Below are 20,006 nucleotides of genomic sequence, written 5' to 3' on the forward strand. Positions count from 1 at the left end.
ACAACATTTATCTGGACTTGTCAAACATTGGAATCCTGATGTGCAGAATCCTTTTTTGATGATGATCTACTTGTAATGACGAAATACTTTTTATCTTGGGTCTTCTGATCTCTTATGCACAGATTTTGTGATCTTCATGTTATAGTCCAAAAATGATTAACAACATAAATCCGAGACATTCCACTAGAAAAAACATATCAGAATTAACTTAAAAATATCATACATGTACCAAGAAAATTATTTCAGTACTAGTGATTCACAAAAACCACTTGACCTCAAAGTCTTTGTTTAGCCCTGTGGGCACCAATGTTCTCAGAGTATACAGTAGATCAAATTCATCTCTGTTTTTGCCAGTGCAGTGGCCACATCCCTTGATCTTAAACTAGTCTTTACGATCTTAAGGCCGTAAAAGCCTACTATGCCATTGGGCGAACATCTTTGAAGTGTGAGGATAGGGCATGGGTCTCCAGACCCTTTCTCACATTTCGCAGATGCTCAGATACCCTTATTTTTAGCGTCCTCGACGTTCTCCCAATATAGAATTTGTTGCATTGGCATTTGATGGCATACACAACATTTTTGCTCTGACAAGTCACAAAATCTTTAATTGGGAAATCTTTTCCATTAATCTGAACATTTTCAATTTTATGACTGCCTTCACTTTTAATGAGTCTACATCCTTGACAGCCCCCACATCTATATAATCCTTTTGAGACAATTGTAGTTGTACCCTTAGATGGTGGAACTACAATTCTAAGGGAAAATATATTGATTGCTCATGTGTTTTATTTATCATTTATGTTTCTAGAGCACCCAATTTTGTACCCTTTTTCCCATTCTTCTTTCATATAATCCCTGACTATACTTCTCTTCAGTGACTATTCTCCACCTCCTTTACTCTACTCCTCAGTGACTATACTCCACCTCCTTTACTCTACTCCTCAGTGACTATACTCCTCCTCCTTTACTCTACTCCTCCTCCTTTACTCTACTCCTCAGTGACTATACTCCTCCTCAGTGATTATACTCCTCCTCCTTTACTCTACTCCTCAGTGTCTATACTCCTCCTCAGTGACTATACTCCACCTCCTTTACTCTACTCCTCAGTGACTATACTCCCCCTCAGTGACTATACTCCTCAGCGACTATACTCCTCCTCCGTTACTCTACTCCTCAGTGACTATACTCCTCCTCCGTTACTCTACTCCTCAGTGACTATACTCCTCTTCCGTGTCTATACTCCTCCTCAGTGACTATACTCCACCTCCTTTACTCTACTCCTCAGTGACTATACTCCTCAGTGACTATACTCCTCCTCCTTTACTCTACTCCTCAGTGTCTATACTCCTCCTCAGTGACTATACTCCACCTAGTTTACTCTACTCCTCAGTGACTATACTCCTCAGCGACTATACTCCTCCTCCGTTACTCTACTCCTCAGTGACTATACTCCTCCTCCGTTACTCTACTCCTCAGTGACTATACTCCTCTTCCGTGTCTATACTCCTCCTCAGTGACTATACTCCACCTCCTTTACTCTACTCCTCAGTGACTATACTCCTCCTCCTTTACTCTACTCCACTTCCTTTACTCTACTCAGTGACTATACTCCTCAGTGACTATACTCCTCCTTTACTCTACTCCTCAGTGTCTATACTTCTCCTCAGTGACTATACTCCACCTCCTTTACTCTACTCCTCGGTGACTATACTCCTCAGTGACTATACTCCTCCTCCGTTACTCTAATCCTCAGTGACTATACTCCTCCTCCGTTACTCTACTCCTCAGTGACTATACTCCTCTTCCGTGTCTATTCTCCTCCTCAGTGACTATACTCCACCTCTTTTACTCTACTCCTCAGTGACTATACTCCTCCTCCTTTACTCTACTCCTCAGTGACTATACTCCTCATTGACTCTACTCCTCCTTTACTCTATTCCTCAGTGACTATACTCCTCCTCAGTGTCTATACTCCTCCTCCTTTACTCTACTCCTCAGTGTCTATACTCCTCCTCAGTGACTATACTCCTCAGTGACTATACTCCTCCTCCGTTACTCTACTCCTCAGTGACTATACTCCTCCTCCGTTACTCTACTCCTCAGTGACTATACTCCTCTTCCGTGTCTATACTCCTCAGTGACTATACTCCACCTCCTTTACCCTACTCCTCAGTGACTATACTCCTGAGTGACTATACTCCTCAGTGACTATACTCCTCCTCCTTTACTCTACTCCTCAGTGAATATACTCCTCCTCAGTGACTATACTCCACCTCCTTTACCTTACTCCTCAGTGACTATACTCAGTGACTATACTCCTCCTCAGTGACTATACTCCACCTCCTTTACTCTACTCCTCAGTGACTATACTTCTCCTCAGTGACTATACTCCTCAGTGACTATACTCCTCCTCAGTGACTATACTCCATCTCCTTTACTCTACTCCTCAGTGACTACACTTCTCCTCAGTGACTATACTCCTCCTCCTTTACTCTACTCCTCAGCAACTATACTCCTCCTCAGTGACTATACTCCTCAGCAACTATACTCCTCCTCCGTTACTCTACTCCTCAGTGACTATACTCCTCCGTTACTCTACTCCTCAGTGACTATACTCCTCTTCCGTGTCTATACTCCTCCTCAGTGACTATACTCCACCTCCTTTACTCTACTCCTCAGTGACTATACTCCTCAGTAACTATACTCCTCCTCAGTGACTATACTCCAGCTCCTTTACTCTACTCCTCAGTGACTATACTCCTCCTCAGTGATTATACTCCTCAGTGACTATACTCCACCTCCTTTACTCTACTCCTCCTCCTTTACTCTACTCCTCAGTGACTATACTCCTCCTCAGCGACTATAGTCCTCCTCCGTTACTCTACTCCTCAGTGACTATACTCCTCCTCCGTTACTCTACTCCTCAGTGACTATACTCCTCTTCCGTGTCTATACTCCTCCTCAGTGACTATACTCCTCTTCCGTGTCTATACTCCTCCTCAGCGACTATAGTCCTCCTCCGTTACTCTACTCCTCAGTGACTATACTCCTCCTCCGTTACTCTACTCCTCAGTGACTATACTCCTCTTCCGTGTCTATACTCCTCCTCAGTGACTATACTCCTCTTCCGTGTCTATACTCCTCCTCAGTGACTATACTCCACCTCCTTTACTCTACTCCTCAGTGACTATACTCCTCCTCCTTTACTCTACTCAGTGACTATACTCCTCCTCAGTGACTATACTCCACCTCCTTTACTCTACTCCTCAGTGACTATACTCCTCAGTGACTATACTCCTCCTCAGTGACTATACTCCTCAGTGACTATACTCCTCCTTTACTCTACTCCTCAGTGTCTATACTCCTCCTCAGTGACTATACTCCACCTCCTTTACTCTACTCCTCGGTGACTATACTCCTCAGTGACTATACTCCTCTTCCGTTACTCTACTCCTCAGTGACTATACTCCTCCTCCGTTACTCTACTCCTCAGTGACTATACTCCTCCTCCTTTACTCTACTCCTCAGTGACTATATTCCTCCTCAGTGACTATACTCCACCTCCTTTACTCTACTCCTCAGTGACTATACTCCTCAGTGACTATACTCCTCCTCAGTGACTATACTCCACCTCCTTTACTCCTCAGTGACTATACTCCTCCTCAGTGACTATACTCTGCAGTGACTATACTCCTCCTCAGTGACTATACTTCTGCTCAGTGACTATACTCCTCCTCCTTTTCTCTACTCCTCAGTGACTATACTCCTCCTCCGTTACTCTACTCCTCAGTGACTATACTCCTCTTCCGTGTCTATACTCCTCCTCAGTGACTATACTCCACCTCCTTTACTCTACTCCTCAGTGACTATACTCCTCAGTGACTATACTCTACTCCTCAGTGACTATACTCCTCAGTGACTATACTCCTCCTTTACTCTATTCCTCAGTGACTATACTCCTCCTCAGTGTCTATACTCCTCCTCCTTTACTCTACTCCTCAGTGTCTATACTCCTCTTCACTGACTATACTCCACCTCCTTTACTCTACTCCTCAGTGACTATACTCCTCAGTGACTATACTCCTCAGTGACTATACTCCTCCTCCGTTACTCTACTCCTCAGTGACTATACTCCTCCTCTGTTACTCTACTCCTCAGTGACTATACTCCTCTTCCGTGTCTATACTCCTCAGTGACTATACTCCACCTCCTTTACCCTACTCCTCAGTGACTATACTCCTGAGTGAGTATACTCCTCAGTGACTATACTCCTCCTCCTTTACTCTACTCCTCAGTGAATATACTCCTCCTCAGTGACTATACTCCACCTCCTTTACCTTACTCCTCAGTGACTATACTCCTCAGTGACTATACTCCTCAGTGACTATACTCCTCCTTAGTGACTATACTCCACCTCCTTTACTCTACTCCTCAGTGACTATACTCCTCCTCAGTGACTATACTCCTCAGTGACTATACTCCTCCTCCTTTACTCTACTCCTCAGTGACTATACTCCTCCTCAGTGACAATACTCCTCCTCCTTTACTCTACTCCTCAGTGTTTATACTCCTCATCAGTGACTATACTCCACCTCCTTTACTCTACTCCTCAGTGACTATACTCCCCCTCGGTGACTATACTCCTCAGTGACTATACTCCTCCTCCGTTACTCTACTCCTCAGTGACTATACTCCTCCTCCGTTACTCTACTCCTCAGTGACTATACTCCTCCTCCTTTACTCTACTCCTCAGTGACTATATTCCTCCTCAGTGACTATACTCCACCTCCTTTACTCTACTCCTCAGTGACTATACTCCTCAGTGACTATACTCCTCCTCAGTGACTATACTCCACCTCCTTTACTCCTCAGTGACTATACTCCTCCTCAGTGACTATACTCTGCAGTGACTATACTCCTCCTCAGTGACTATACTTCTGCTCAGTGACTATACTCCTCCTCCTTTACTCTACTCCTCAGTGACTATACTCCTCCTCAGTGACTATACTCCTCAGTGACTATACTCCTCCTCCTTTACTCTACTCCTCAGTGACTATACTCCTCCTCAGTGACAATACTCCTCCTCCTTTACTCTACTCCTCAGTGTTTATACTCCTCATCAGTGACTATACTCCACCTCCTTTACTCTACTCCTCAGTGACTATACTCCCCCTCGGTGACTATACTCCTCAGTGACTATACTCCTCCTCCGTTACTCTACTCCTCAGTGACTATACTCCTCCTCCGTTACTCTACTCCTCAGTGACTATACTCCTCCTCCGTTACTCTACTCCTCAGTGACTATACTCCTCCTCCTTTACTCTACTCCTCAGTGACTATATTCCTCCTCAGTGACTATACTCCACCTCCTTTACTCTACTCCTCAGTGACTATACTCCTCCTCAGTGACTATACTCCACCTCCTTTACTCCTCAGTGACTATACTCCTCCTCAGTGACTATACTCTGCAGTGACTATACTCCTCCTCAGTGACTATACTCCTCAGTGACTATACTTCTGCTCTGTGACTATACTCCTCCTCCTTTACTCTACTCCTCAGTGACTATACTCCTCAGTGACTATACTCCTCCTCCGTTACTCTACTCCTCAGTGACTATACTCATCAGTGACTATACTCCTCCTCCTTTACTCTACTCCTCAGTGACTATACTCCACCTCCTTTACTCTACTCCTCAGTGACTATACTCCTCCTCAGTGACTATACTCCTCCTCAGTGACTATACTCCTCCTCCTTTACTCTACTCCTCAGTGACTATACTCCTCCTCCGTTACTCTACTCAGTGACTATACTCCTCCTCCGTTACTCTACTCCTCAGTGACTATACTCCTCTTCAGTGTCTATACTCCTCCTCAGTGACTATACTCCTCTTCCGTTACTCTACTCCTCAGTGACTATACTCCTCCTCTGTGACTATGAGCCTGATTCAGCAAGAAACGCACGCTAGCAGACGCACGCACCCGTCCACTGCGGGAATATGCTTATCAATGCATACGCACGTAGACCGCAGCACAAGATGCAGCCGCCCAGCCCCATTTAAGCCGCCCATCTCCCTTTACTCACAGCCTGATCAGCACGCAAGATAGCGTAAACATCGGTAACATCGAGAACCATCAGACTCCTATGCACAATAGTGGTTGACCTGTCCTGACGCAGGAAATTGTCTGCTTCCTGTGTACAGCTTACGGTATGGCTGCGTATGCCGCTGCACTGCCTTAATTATACATGCCCCCTATAACGGCGTTATATCGCCTGCTTTCACCTGACCACCCCCCATCACCACCCACAAACGGCACTTCCTGTCAATCATTATCGGAAGGATCTGCGTGCATACTGCGTGTAGTCTGCGTGCCATAACCCGTTCACACTGGCTAGTTCGCACAGGCGCAGTGTTATGCATATGCAGATCAAAAACATTGTCCAAGTGTGAGCGTTCTCTCCTTTGCGTTCCTTGCTGAATCAGGCCCTATACTCCTCAGTGACTACACTCCTCAGTGACTACACTCCTCCTTAGTGACTACACTCCTCAGTGACTACACTCCTCCTCAGTGACTATACTCAGTGACTACACTCCTCCTCAGTGACTACACTCCTCAGTGACTATACTCCTCAGTGACTACACTCCTCTTCAGTGACTATACTCCTCCTTAGTGACTATACTCCTCCTCAGTGACTACACTCCTCCTCAGTGACTATACTCCTCAGTGACTATACTCCTCATCAGTGACTATACTCCTCCTCAGTGACTATACTCCTCCTCAGTGACTATACTCCTCAGTGACTACACTCCTCAGTGACTACACTCCTCCTCAGTGACTACACTCCTCCTTAATGACTACACTCCTCAGTGACTATACTCCTGATCAGTGACTACACTCCTCTTTAGTGACTGTACTCCTCAGTGACTACACTCCTCAGTGACTATACTCAGTGACTACACTCCTCCTTAGTGACTACACTCCTCAGTGACTACACTCCTCCTCAGTGACTATACTCAGTGACTACACTCCTCCTCAGTGACTACACTCCTCAGTGACTATACTCCTCAGTGACTACACTCCTCTTCAGTGACTATACTCCTCCTTAGTGACTATACTCCTCCTTAGTGACTACTCCTCCTCAGTGACTATACTCCTCCTCAGTGACTACACTCCTCCTCAGTGACTATACTCCTCCTCAGTGACTATACTCCTCCTCAGTGACTATACTCCTCCTCAGTGACTACACTCCTCAGTGACTACACTCCTCCTTAGTGACTACACTCCTCAGTGACTATACTCCTGATCAGTGACTACACTCCTCTTTAGTGACTGTACTCCTCAGTGACTACACTCCTCAGTGACTATACTCAGTGACTACACTCCTCCTCAGTGACTATACTCCTCAGTGACTACACATTTTTGGGTGATGGTACCTATTAAAGAAAGCTTTTGAGGAATACACACCTTCTCTCTACTGTGAGTGGGGTACGCTATTATGTCACGAGGGTTTCTCTCTGTCAAATTGTGACCAATACATATTTGAAGATTGATATCTGGATATATTTCTCCACATGTCAATCTACGTTGAGGAAGAGGTTATCTAACATCAAATTCCAGTTCAAATAAAAGAAAGAGGACAAGGAGAGAAAATAAGAAATAAAGACTTCATTTCTGAAAAGGGATGTATATACCTTTAATTATCTGGATTTGTGTATTGAGCGCCTAGGTGTTAGTTCTTGTTGCCTTAAGGTTGACCATACCCTCTCTTAAGCTCTACGATCAAGTCAGTGTAAAAACCTCCCATGTCACATGTGCCATGACACTACTTAGTTAATTTTGCACTCCCATAAAACGCCGTTTGCATAGTCAGGCACGCCTGCGTTCGGATCTCCACTCCCCCGTTCACAAGCACCTTCCCCTGTTACCACCCACAAACGCCTCATCCTGTCACTCAAACTAACGACCTGGCCAAGTTGAAGGAGAGAGCAATTTCTGATCGTAATAGCTAGTTTGCGCACGCGCATTGCGAATTTTATGCATGCACAGTTTAGCGAACATCGGTGGCGTACGACCGTGCGGCCGCAACGACTGACTCTGAATGAGGTCCAGAATCTCTGCAGGACAAGGCAGCTCCACTGCACATGGAGAAAAGTGCCCACCATCTGGCAACTTGCCTGCTGAGAAGAGAGGAATAGGGGCATATTTTGTGCTAATTGGTTGGAATGAGGTACAAGGCATAGAGTAGTTTACTTTAATACGAACACAGGTTTGGTAACCTCTGACCAAAATATCCGGCCGCTGCTCTGCAACCAGCTCCCCGCCCGCATCTGCTTACTATATTTGGCTTTATGCAAGGAGATGGGTCACATTTTGCACATGTCTGTAGCACTTTATATAGAGGAGCAATTCTCCAGGGAGTATTGTGATTTCAAACACACAAAATTCCTTCATTAAAAACTCTCCTCATGGCACATAAAGACACAGGGTATACTCTGCATCCTAAAGCGGATGTATCATTCATAGTGTACACCCCCCCACAATCCTGCACAGGGCAGCTCACATAGGGGCAGAATCTATTATCGTGGTGATAAGTGGTACGGACCTAGAGCGATAAGTTATTGGTTCCTGCAGAAATGCGCGCGCATGAGCCGTGTAGCCGCTAACGTTGACCGTTGACAAAATGCTTTATTCTATTAATCAAAATATTTTCATTCATTCCTATCTGTACTGTGATCCTGAGATGCGGCAGTACTCTGGGGCGTGCAGTGGGGTAGTATATAAATCAGGGGGGAGAACCCTGTAGTTTTTTCAAACTTCAGAGTTTAGCGGTACCAGGGACCGTGAAAGACGCTTGCACCGCGACTCCTTCTACCTCCGCCGACGTCGAAACAGTCGGGTCACAGAGATGGCAGGTAAGCGATACCTCTAGGGGAAGCGTGCGTGAAGTAGTCCCCCGCCTCCGGTGTTGAGACGCATCGGAGGTGGCTGCGGGTGAAGGCCTCGTGCACCGTGTCCTCACTAAGGCGGCCGGGGCCATATCGTCTGTGGCTGGGGACGGGTGGTAAGACGCACTAGAGCGCACTAGTCAACATCATGCTGCCGTAATGTCAGCATACCCGGCCGTCAAAATCGCAGCCTAGGAGAGATAGGTGCTCCCTCGTCCGCTCCTCCACCCAGATGCAAACTACAGGGTACGAATTCCCGCGTCTAGCTTGCTATAATTGACCACCTCGTGTGTGAGACGGTCGCAGTTTAGCATTTGCCTGTGCACTGCTGGAGCGGTTGGTGTCAGAGGTTCGGACTGTCTCTCTATATACCTCTCCCTTGGGTTTGGCGTATAGCGCACTCTATATCCTACCATTACCCCTCCGGGGCTGGCTAGTTGATCCAGAGTCCATATTGCTTTAGCAATTGTGCGTATTTATGCATTGTACAGTATGTGACTGTATGCTAGCTGCTGCCAGGTACATCTATCACTGTTTCTCCTCATCCCTATGAAGGTGTGCCTCTAAGACAGGATTTGCTAATGCAGGGTCCTTGTCTTTACCAGGATTTACCTTGGCTGGCTTTGGCGACATGGCTCTTGAGTCGTCCGGGGGTTTCCCTGCTTCTGTGATTCAGACGATGCTGAGAGCAAGGAAGCCTGCTTCTGCTCGCATCTATCACAGAATTTGGCATTCATTTTTTCTTTGGTGTTCCCACAGAAAATACTGTATGACCCTAAAGTTTTCAAGGTATCGAGAATACTGGGTTTTCTTCAGGCTGGATTAGATTTAGGTCTTCCCTGGCTACCTTCAGAGTGCAAGTTTCGGCTTTGACAGTTTGGTTCCAGCGCAAGATTGCTCCTCTGCGGGATGTTAGTACATTCTTATAAGGGGTTTGGCGGCTGCAGCCTCCATTTCTCCCACCGGTAGCGCCGTGGGATTTGTCTTTGGTTCTCAGGGCACTGCAGTTGCATTCCTTTGAACCTTTGGATAAGGTGGACTTGAGATGGCTGACTGCGAAGACACTTTTCCTTCTCGCCATCTATTCAGCTTGCACAGTTTCTGACTTGGCAGCATTGTCATGTCGTTCTCCATATTTGATCTTTCATCAAAATAGAGCGGTTCTCTGTACCAAGGCGGGCTACCTCCCAAAGGTTGCTTCCCGTTTTCATATAAATGAGGAAATTGTAGTCCAGGCCTTCAAGTCTTCAGACCTGTCTTCAGGTGAAGTTTACTTGGATGTGGTTCGAACACTTCGTATTCACGTAGATCGGACCAGTTCCATCAGGAAATCAGATTCTCTCTTTGTGTTATATGGGTTTCACAAGCAAGGTTGGCCAGCAAACAAACAAACGTTGGCTCACTGGCTTCATATGACTATTTCTCACGTCTATACTCAGGCTGATCTCCCTGTTCCTCTCACTGTTACCACCCAGCGTACCCCTACTCCTCTCACTGTTACCACACAGCGTACCCCTACTCCTCTCACTGCTACCGCACAGCGTACCCTTACTCCCCTCACTGTTACCACACAGCATACCCCTACTCCTACTCCTCTCACTGTTACCACACAGCGTACCCCTACTCCTCTCACTGTTACCACACAGCATACCCCTACTCCTCTCACTGTTACCACACAGCGTACCCCTACTCTTCTCACTGTTACCACACAGCGTACCTCTACTCCTCTCACTGTTACCGCACAGCATACCCCTACTCCTCTCACTGTTACCACACAGCTTACCCCTACTCCTCTCACTGTGACCACACAGCGTACCCCTACTCCTCTCACTGTTACCACACAGCATACCCCTACTCCTCTCACTGTTACCACACAGCGTACCCCTACTCCTCTCACTGTTACCACACAGCCTACCCCTTCATCCGCTCACTGTTACCGCACAGCGTACCCCTACCCCTCTCACTGTTACCACACAGTGTACACCTACTCCTCTCACTGTTACCACACAGCGTACCCCTACTCCTCTCACTGTTACCACACAGCGTACCCCTACTCCTCTCACTGTTACCACACAGCGTATCCCTACTCCCCTCACTGTTACCACACAGCATACCCCTACTCCTCTCACTGTTACCACACAGCGTACCCCTACTCCTACTCCTCTCACTGTTACCACACAGCGTACCCCTACTCCTCTCACTGTAACCACACAGCGTACCCCTACTCCTCTCACTGTTACCACACAGTGTACCCCTACTCCTCACTGTTACCACACAGCGTACCCCTACTCCTCTCACTGTTACCACACAGCGTACCCCTACTCCTCTCACTGTTACCACACAGTGTACCCCTACTCCTCTCAGTTACCACACAGCGTACCCCTACTCCTCTCTCTGTTACCACACAGCGTACCCCTACTCCTCTCACTGTTACCACACAGTGTACCCCTACTGTTACCACACAGCGTACCCCTACTCCTCTCACTGTTACCACACAGCGTACCCCTACTCCTCTCACTGTTACCACACAGCGTACCCTTACTCCTCTCACTGTTACCGCACAGCGTACCCCTACTCCCCTCGCTGTTACCACACAGCGTACCCCTACTCCTCTCACTGTTACCGCACACCATACCCCTACTCCTCTCACTGTTACCGCACAGCGTACCCCTACTCCTCTCACTGTTACCGCACAGCGTACCCCTACCCCTCTCACTGTTACCGCACAGCGTACCCCTACTCCTCTCACTGTTACCACACAGCATACCCCTACTCCTCTCACTGTTACCACACAGTGTACCCCTACTCCTCTCACTGTTACCGCACAGCGTACCCCTACTCCTCTCACTGTTACCGCACAGCGTACCCCTACTCCTCTCACTGTTACCACACAGCGTACCCCTACTCCTCTCACTGTTACCACACAATGTACCCCTACTGTTACCACACAGCGTACCCCTACTCCTCTCACTGTTACCACACAGAGCTGCCCCAGGAAGGCTCATGAAGGTACCGTACAGGGGTGTTTCCTGGTGATTTCCCATATTTGTGTGGTGCGTAGCTGACTCTAATTGATCGGCTATTAATGTTCTCTCTCTCTCTCTTCATACTGTATATAATAAACACTAATAACAAGAGGTCACTGTTGCCGTGTGGAATGACTGGATAATGATCCTAATTACACTTTACAATAATTGCCTTGTGTTCCTCTGCAATATGCGTATTTTAATGAAGCTGTGAAAAATTGTATTTCTGTTATGATCAGTCTTTGTATAATGCTTTCCATGTTTAGTCAGCTGGCTGGGAATGCTGCGACTTATAGTTCCACCACATGGCGGCTCTTGGTGAATGAATTCAGACTTGTCGCTAATCTCTGAGCTCCCATTACTTTGCATAGTGCCGTGCTCCGCTCCTGCTATGGGGTATACAGCGGTACCTGAGATTGTAAGCTCCTCTGCAGAATCATGGCTACAGTACAGGACACGGATCTAGACTGCTTATACAGAGCAAGGGGCAGCCATAGCCGTGATTAGCACCGTGGGAGGGGGAAAAGGAGGACGGGACGGGTTCTACTGGTCTAATATGATAATTTAATGAACAAAATAACTGTCTTTTTATTATTATTGCTTATGTTCCTATGATAATAACTCTGATCTGCAGACTCTGTACAAATATATGTCCATAAATAAAATAGCACCAGCCGCAGAGGAGACCGATCCCCACTAAACCAGCTGTGACCCAGTAAAGTGTAAGCCGCAGCTGTGGCGTTCTTGCTAACCTTCATTTTGTTGTTGTCTTTTTCAGCTGCAAGAACAGACGCAGTCTCAGTGTTGCTGCCTCCTCCTAGTATCCGAGGACAGTCACCAGCTCTTCTGTCAGGTGAGTCCACGCTTGGCGCACCGCATAACCACATGTAGCACAGCAACGATGCAGATCCCCGTGGCAGGGTACGCCCTGCAATACACAAAGCAGCACACACGTGGCAGGGAAGCGCAGCAGTGTACCTCCAAGCAGTGAGACATGTGGAATTGGGGAGAGAATACCCCAAACCCCCCTCCCTTCCCCCTGATCAACTCAAACTGGACCCCACAAAGCAGAAAGTACAGAAAGCTTTCCATGAAGGAGGGAGGGCCCTGCTTGGTTTGAACTAGCATACTAGAGGGGAGCAAAATGGTGACAGTTGGGGTGGTGGTGGACTTGTGGGCCACAGCGAGTGTACTTTGAATGGGCCAGGTTAGGCAAGTGTGAGTTTCCAGGGAGCGTTTGATATATTGGAGATTAGGGGAGAGTCTGGTCACACGGGGCAGGGTGTTCCAAAGGCGAGGAGCAGTGCTGAAAGCGGGAGTGTGAGATCATCTGCAGTATAGGGATGTAGGAGGGGGAGTGTTATAGAGGGCTTTGTAAGTGAGGGTAAGGGGTCTGGAGGGAATGAGGAGCCAGTAGAGGGCTTTGTATGTGAGGGTAAAGGGGTCTGGAGGGAATGAGGAGCCAGTAGAGGGCTTTGTATGTGAGGGTAAAGGGTCTGGAGGGAATGCGGAGCTGGTAGAGGGCTTTGTATGTGAGGGTAAGGGGTCTGGAGGGAATGAGGAGCCAGTAGAGGGCTTTGTATGTGAGGGTAAGGGGTCTGGAGGGAATGAGGAGCCAGTAGATGGCTTTGTATATGAGGGTAAGGGGTCTGGAGGGAATACAGAGCCACTAGAGGGCTTTGTATGTGAGGGTAAGGGGTCTGGAGGGAATGAGGAGCAGGTAGAGGGCTTTGTATGTGAGGGTAAGGGGTCTGGATGGAATACAGATCCACTAGAGGGCTTTGTATGTGAGGGTAAGGGGTCTGGAGGGAATGAGGAGCAGGTAGAGGGCTTGTATGTGAGGGTAAGGGGTCTAGAGGGAATGAGGAGCCAGTAGAGGGCTTTGTATGTGAGGGTAAGGGGTCTAGAGGGAATGAGGAGCCAGTAGAGGGCTTTGTATGTGAGGGTAAGGGTCTGGAGGGAATGAGGAGCCAGTGGAGGGCTTTGTATATGAGGGTAAGGGGTCTGGAGGGAATGAGGAGCCAGTAGAGGGCTTTGTATGTGAGTGTAAGGGGTGTGGAGGGAATGAGGAGCCAGTAGAGGGCTTTGTATATAAGGGTAAGGGGTCTGGAGGGAGTACGGAGCCGGTAGAGGGCTTTGTATGTGAGGGTAAGGGGTCTGGAGGGAATAAGGAGCCAGTAGAGGGCTTTGTATATAAGGGTAAGGGGTCTGGAGGGAATACGGAGCCGGTAGAGGGCTTTGTATGTGAGGGAAAAGGGGTCTGGAGGGAATACAGAGGCAGTAGAGGGCTTTGTATGTGAGGGTAAAGGGGTCTGGAGGGAATGAGGAGCCAGTAGAGGGCTTTGTATGTGAGGGTAAGGGGTCTGGAGGGAATGAGGAGCCAGTACAGGGCTTTGTATGTGAGGGTAAGGGGTCTGGAGGGAATGCGGAGCTGCTAGAGGGCTTTGTATGTGAGGGTAAGGGGTCTGGATGGAATACAGAGCCAGTAGAGGGCTTTGTATGTGAGGGTAAGGGGTCTGGAGGGAATGAGGAGCCAGTAGAGGGCTTTGTATGTGAGGGTAAGGCGATCTGGAGGGAATGAGGAGCCGGTAGAGGGCTTTGTATGTGAGGGTAAGGGGTCTGGAGGGAATGAGGAGCCAGTAGAGGGCTTTGTATGTGAGGGTAAGGGGTCTGGATGGAATACAGAGCCACTAGAGGGCTTTGTATGTGAGGGTAAGGGGTCTGGAGGGAATGAGGAGCAGGTAGAGGGCTTTGTATGTGAGGGTAAGGGGTCTGGATGAAATACAGAGCCAGTAGAGGGCTTTGTATGTGAGGGTAAGGGTTGTGGAGGGAATGAGGAGCCAGTAGAGGGCTTTATATGTGAGGGTAAGGGGTCTGGAGGGAATGAGGAGCCAGCACAGGGCTTTGTATGTGAGGGTAAAGGGGTCTGGATGGAATACAGAGCCAGTAGAGGGCTTTGTATGTGAGGGTAAGGGGTGTGGAGGGAATGACGAGCCAGTAGAGGGCTTTATATGTGAGGGTAAGGGGTCTGGAGGGAATGAGGAGCCAGTAGAGGGCTTTGTATGTGAGGGTAAGGGGTCTGGAGGGAATGAGGAGCCAGTAGAGGGCTTTGTATGTGAGGGAAAGGGGTCTGGAGGGAATACAGATCTGGTAGAGGGCTTTGTATGTGAGGGTAAGGGGTCTGGAGGGAATACGGAGGCAGTAGAGGGCTTTGTATGTGAGGGTAAAGGGGTCTGGAGGGAATACAGAGCTGGTAGAGGGCTTTGTATGTGAGGGTAAGGGGTCTGGGGGGAATACGGAGCCGGTAGAGGGCTTTGTATGTGAGGGTAAGGGCTCTGGAGGGAATACAGAGCTGGTAGAGGGCTATGTATGTGAGGGTAAGGGGTGTGGAGGGAATACGCAGCTGGTAGAGGGCTTTGTATGTGAGGGAAAGGGGTCTGGAGGGAATACGGAGCTGGTAGAGGGCTTTGTATATGAGGGTAAGGGGTCTGGAGGGAATACGGAGCTGGTAGAGGGCTTTGTATGTGAGGGAAAGGGGTCTGGAGGGAATACGGAGCTGGTAGAGGGCTTTGTATATGAGGGTAAGAGGTCTGGAGGGAATACGGAGCTGGTAGAGGACTTTGTATGTGAGTGTAAGGGGTCTGGAGGGAATGAGGAGCTGGTAGAGGGCTTTGTATGCGAGGGTAAGGGGTCATTATGTCTCCTGTAGCAGTAATGAGACTGATGTTTTTTTGTTTTGTTTGATTTTTTTTGCTGAATTTACCAGGAAAGTATAGAGAATAATCAGCATTGGCCGCAGAATTACAGGTGTTACTGGCTTTGTAATGTCAGTCTCTGGGAATCTGCGCATGCTCATTGGAACTGAAAGCAGAGACCACGCCCCTATGATGGGATGACCACGCCCAATTTCTGTATGCGCACTCAGACAGAGGAGACCCACTTGTCACCCCACTTTTATTGCCGGTTGTTGCCCACCTATCCGCTGCACTCTCTACACTGTGTTGTGTGATTAATGTATGGTACAATTAACTAAAGGCCGAGCTGCACAACAGAGCGTATGATTCTAAGCCGCAAAGTATAAAACCGCCATCCCAATTTATATTCATGTAACAAAATAAAAAGGGCCTCACGCAGGTGACACCATACTGCAGGTGTCAGAACTAGGAAACAAAATAAATAAATGCAGAAATAAAATACCGGCTTTACCTTTTCTGCAGGCCCAATACTGCTTACATCAGGCCTGGTCTTCTAGGGCGGCCTCGCGCACACCCAATGTTAGGTAGCGTTGGGCCACTTCCTGGTACCCCCTGGCTAGTAGGTACCTGCAATAAACACTTGCGCCAAACAGCCCTTATCGGCGTGACACAATTACCAAACCGCTTCAGGAGACTGCACCAATGAAATGTGTGACACTTGTATGGACTGAGGGCCTGATTCAGACTCGCTCGCAAGCTGATCGATGGTGACCCAGTGCGCATGTGCGGCGTGCACAACACGCGTGCGCAAGCCCCTTAGCGAGTGAGACATTCACTCGGTCCGGAACTCGCAGTAAAAGGGGGCGGCTGTTGATGTTGATAGACAGCTCGCCCCGTTTTGTAAGCGGGCAGGGGGGTGGCTGAATAAACTGAGGCGTTCCTGAAGGAACGCCTGCCGTTTGTGGGTCTCCTCGCAATGCCGATGGTCGCGATAATCGCGACCATCTGCCTGCTCGCACTAACTATGGGTGGGCACCCACAGCTCAGCGAGCGGTCAGGAAAAAAAAAATTCTCCCCGCCCTGATTCAGAGCGTGCGCTCGCAAATAGTGTGCGGCTCCGAATCAGGCCCTGAGTCTTAATCTGAATACAAAGTGCTACTATGCAGCGCCCCTGGCTTTTTTCACGCCTAGTTCCGTTCTGCTTCACGTACAGACTCGGACGCACACAGGTTTTCAAGTGTTGCATATAAAATTAGTCAACGCAGTCTTCTGAAGTGGATTGTTGCGTCTGGTTGCGACTGAGATGCATTTTTGGTTGAAAGTGACACTCGGCGCATGGAACCTAGGCGCTCACTCGCGCCAGGCGTCTCACGCTGAACGGCGTATTGAGGAGGGGTGTTTTTACTAAAGTGTGGGTTTATAAAAATGGAGGTGTTACCTATAGCAACCAGTCAGATTCTAGCTATCATCTTCTAGAAGGTGCTGGATAAATGATTAGTAGAATTTGATTGGTTGATATGGGCAAGCTCTCCACATAAACCCGCATGTTAGTAACTATGCCCCTAGGTGTATAAGGACACATCTGTAGCTCAGGCACTGACGGCCACGGCTGTTCCTACACGCTGGCGCTTCAGCATATCATCCTGTCACTGAATATATAAGAGACCAGGTAACGGGGCACATTGAATCCGTTTCCCCACAATGTAAATGAAATAGACAGATTTCTGCTTTGTGCGTTAATAACACCAGAATGAAGCTGGTACCAGCTGAGCGCAGAACTCTCCATCCAGTGACAGAAGTGCTGAGGTCTCCTCGGGGGGGAGCAACAAGGCACCAGACTCCTCTATAACACCATTGTGGGCACTTTCTTTTTATTAAAAGCTACATTTTCAAGAGGAATTAAATGAAAGAGTGAAGATAAATGATTCAAGTGTAATTAAAGTTCTCGCAGGCGCTGCGGACGATTATTCCTGGCACAGTGCGGAGATCCCGTGCGAAGCTGATGTACTGAGCGCCTTGATCTCCCGCTTGATAAACGTTACACGGCATCGTATTCATACAAGAAATTAATCTGCACCGTTAGGTGACAAGTTTTCCTTCACGGACAAATTGAATTTAAATTTGACTCTTTTTTTTTGTTATTAATGGGGCTGACAGAACGGCTGCATCCAGTCTGCGCTGGTGGGAAAACGTGCTAATAAAACATTATTGGGAGGATTAGTATACGGTATAGTACTATTGGGTTCCTGTGAATGATTTGTTTCCAGACCAGCTTTTACTGCTCTAGCCCTCTGTATGTTTTATGTTAAACGATTTTAATGGATTTATTATTAACTATTATTAATAATAATAATAATATAATATTATAGAATGTACTTGATAAAAGAGAGCTAGGGATATATTTACTCAAAGTCGATTTGAAATAAATCTAAACTAACACTTAAAAAACCAAATCAATAATTGTCTGTTAGTAAATGTGTCAGTTAGCCATTTTTAACATCGATTTAGACGCATTTAAAATCAATCAAAATCGATTAAAATCTACCTTTAGTAAATAAGCCCCTAGGGATATCGTTACAAAGATCTAAGGCTGGGTACACAGTTGTATGACCGGCAATCTTTCCAATGGTCAGGGGCCATTTACCTTCGCCACGGATCACGCAAGATTGCCGGTAACCAAAGGAAGATTTAATGAACGATGTGCCGTTCCGTCCCTCATTAATATGCACTGCAGTATCGTGTCATTGGCTGTGCAGCACGGCCAATCACATGACATTGCATGAGACGCGCTGGAGCGTGCAATCGGGCATACACACTGCACGATACGACGATCAAATACAGCAAATCGGGTGAATATCATGCAAGTGTGCACCCACCCATAGGATCACATAGGGTTGAGGTTACCATAAGGTTCCAATAGGGGCAGACAAGATCGGTGAAGTGATTCTGTGTCTCCATCTGTCCTCTTATATTATGTATTACATTTACAAGTAACGAACCCACCACAATGTGTAGTGTATCAGAGGCAATTTAACAATATTAAATAATAATAGTAATGTATGCCACCAGTTATTTAACCTATAGAACTGCGTCCAGTCTTCACCTATAGCAGCTAATATGTGCTCCCCATTGGTCCTTCTCTCCCAGGAGATAATATATAATATAATATATGGTAGGTTTATATAACAATTGGCACTTACACAGACCTATAGGAGACTTATGTCAGAAATAGTAAATAGTAATTATATTTCAGGGCGTGCATTAATTATCCGCTGCGTCCTTGCTCGTAGCAGTGTCTGGAGACTGGCTGTGTCTGCGGCACCATAGACTTACTCAGGGCGTGCATTAATTATCCGCTGTGTCCTTGCTCGTAGCAGTGTCTGGAGACCGGCTGTGTCTGTGGCACCATAGACTTATTCAGGGCGTGCATTAATTATCCGCTGTGTCCTTGCTCGTAGCAGTGTCTGGAGACTGGCTGTGTCTGCGGAACCATAGACTTACTCAGGGCGTGCATTAATTAGCCGCTGCGTCCTTGCTCGTAGCAGTGTCTGGAGACCGGCTGTGTCTGCGGCACCATAGACTTACTCAGGGCGTGCATAATTATCCGCTGTGTCCTTGCTCGTAGCAGTGTCTGGAGACCGGCTGTGTCTGCGGCACCATAGACTTACTCAGGGCGTGCATTAATTAGCCGCTGCGTCCTTGCTCGTAGCAGTGTCTGGAGACCGGCTGTGTCTGCGGCACCATAGACATACTCAGGGCGTGCATTAATTAGCCGTTGCGTCCTTGCTCGTAGCAGTGTCTGGAGACCGGCTGTGTCTGCGGCACCATAGACTTACTCAGGGCGTGCATTAATTAGGTGCTGCGTCCATGCTCGTAGCAGTGTCTGGAGACCGGCTGTGTCTGCGGCACCATAGACATACTCAGGGCGTGCATTAATTATCCGCTGCGTCCTTGCTCGTAGCAGTGTCTGGAGACTGGCGGTGTCTGCGGCACCATAGACATACTTTATGGCGTGCATTAATTAGCCGCTGCGTCCTTGCTCGTAGCAGTGTCTGGAGATCGGCTGTGTCTGCGGCACCATAGACTTACTCAGGGCGTGCATTAATTAGGTGCTGCGTCCATGCTCGTAGCAGTGTCTGGAGACTGGCTGTGTCTGCGGCACCATAGACATACTCAGGGTGTGCATTAATTATCCGCTACGTCCTTGCTCGTAGCAGTGTCTGGAGACTGGCTGTATCTGCGGCACCATAGACTTACTCAGGGCGTGCATTAATTATCTGCTGTGTCCTTGCTCGTAGCAGTGTCTGGAGACTGGCTGTGTCTGCGACACCATAGACTTA

General features: G+C 47.8%; 1 protein-coding gene across 4 annotated transcripts in view; it reads left to right on the plus strand.

Annotated features, from left to right (window-relative positions):
- The window catches only part of PDE2A (phosphodiesterase 2A), a 794,043-nt gene that overhangs the window by 599,505 nt on the left and 174,532 nt on the right, over nt 1-20,006 (plus strand). For all 4 annotated transcript variants that reach the window (XM_088461174.1, XM_088461173.1, XM_088461172.1 and 1 more), the window contains one exon: nt 12,750-12,824. In XM_088461174.1, the coding sequence (XP_088317300.1) occupies nt 12,750-12,824 (75 nt within the window). The remainder of the gene's footprint in view (nt 1-12,749; nt 12,825-20,006) is intronic.

The sequence above is a fragment of the Taudactylus pleione genome, unplaced genomic scaffold (assembly GCF_031769625.1).
Source record: "Taudactylus pleione unplaced genomic scaffold, aTauple2 ptg001023l, whole genome shotgun sequence".
In the NCBI taxonomy this organism is placed as follows: Eukaryota; Metazoa; Chordata; class Amphibia; order Anura; family Myobatrachidae; genus Taudactylus; species Taudactylus pleione.